Here is a 951-nt window from a genome sequence, read left to right as displayed (position 1 = left end):
CAGCAGCAGCAGCAGCAGCAGCAGCAGCAGGACCGATGTCTGCCCTGGAGAGCGCGAGGTTGGGGGCGAGGTAAAGGGGACTGGCAGCAGAAAGGACTTGCGTCAAAACCCTCGTTTTCAAAACCCTCAAATGGAGAGTTCCGGGCCCCACACTTGCGGGCAGCGGCACTTCTTCGTAAACGTTTGCTGCTAAACCCTGCATGCAAATTAATGATTAATTAATTCATCGATTATTCATTATTCATTATTCGTTATTCATTAATTAATTAATTAATTAACCAATTAATTAATTAATTGGTTTGTTTAGTTAATTAATTGGTTTGTTTAATTAATTAATTGGTTAATTAGTTAATTAGTTGTTTTGATTTATTTGTTAATTAGCTAGTTAGTTTGATAGTTGGTTAATTAGTAAACAATTTGATTAATTAATTAGTTAATTAAATAATGAATTAAATTAATTGCTTAATCAGCGAACTATTCAATTAGCTGCACCCGCTGCAGCTGCTGCCGCTCCGCTGCAACAGCAGCAGCAGCAGCCGCAACAGCAGCAGCAGCAGCAGCAGGTGGTGGAAGTGTGGTTTGCGTTGAGTTTGCCGCACCACTTCTGCGGCGTGCAGCAACAGACTCGAAGCAGTTGAGAGCAGCAGCAAAGACTTGCTGCAGCAAAGACTTGCTGCAGCAAAGACTTGCTGCAGCAAAGACTTACTGCTGCAGTGAGACAATCTGCTGCTGCTTGCAAGTTTTGCTTCGGGCAGCCAGCCCGCAGCTTTCCCCCCATGGGGTTTAATCCGCAGAACTCCACCAGCAGCAAAGCGTCCACTCCGTAGGCTTCGAAGAACTCCCCCACCTGCAGCAGCAGCAGCAGCAGCAGCAGCAGCAGCAGCAGCAGCAGAGAGGGCTGCAGGGGACGCGGAGGCAGAGAAGCGGCCGGAAAGCCGCAGCAGCAGCCGC

The 951-nt window shown here is 47.4% G+C and overlaps 1 protein-coding gene across 1 annotated transcript in view; it reads left to right on the top strand.

Moving 5' to 3' along the window:
* Positions 1-638, top strand: part of ETH_00029850 (uncharacterized protein) — a gene marked incomplete at both ends in the record, with an annotated part of 1,564 nt that extends 926 nt beyond the window's left edge. The window contains 2 exons of the mRNA XM_013373944.1: positions 2-58; positions 502-638. Coding sequence (XP_013229398.1) covers positions 2-58; positions 502-638 — 194 coding nt within the window. The remainder of the gene's footprint in view (position 1; positions 59-501) is intronic.
* Positions 639-951: the final 313 nt, after the last annotated feature.

Source organism: Eimeria tenella, genomic scaffold (assembly GCF_000499545.2).
Source record: "Eimeria tenella Houghton genomic scaffold, Eth_scaff183, whole genome shotgun sequence".
In the NCBI taxonomy this organism is placed as follows: Eukaryota; Apicomplexa; class Conoidasida; order Eucoccidiorida; family Eimeriidae; genus Eimeria; species Eimeria tenella.
Note: the sequence above shows the minus strand (reverse complement) of the source record. Positions and strands in the feature narration are given on the sequence as shown.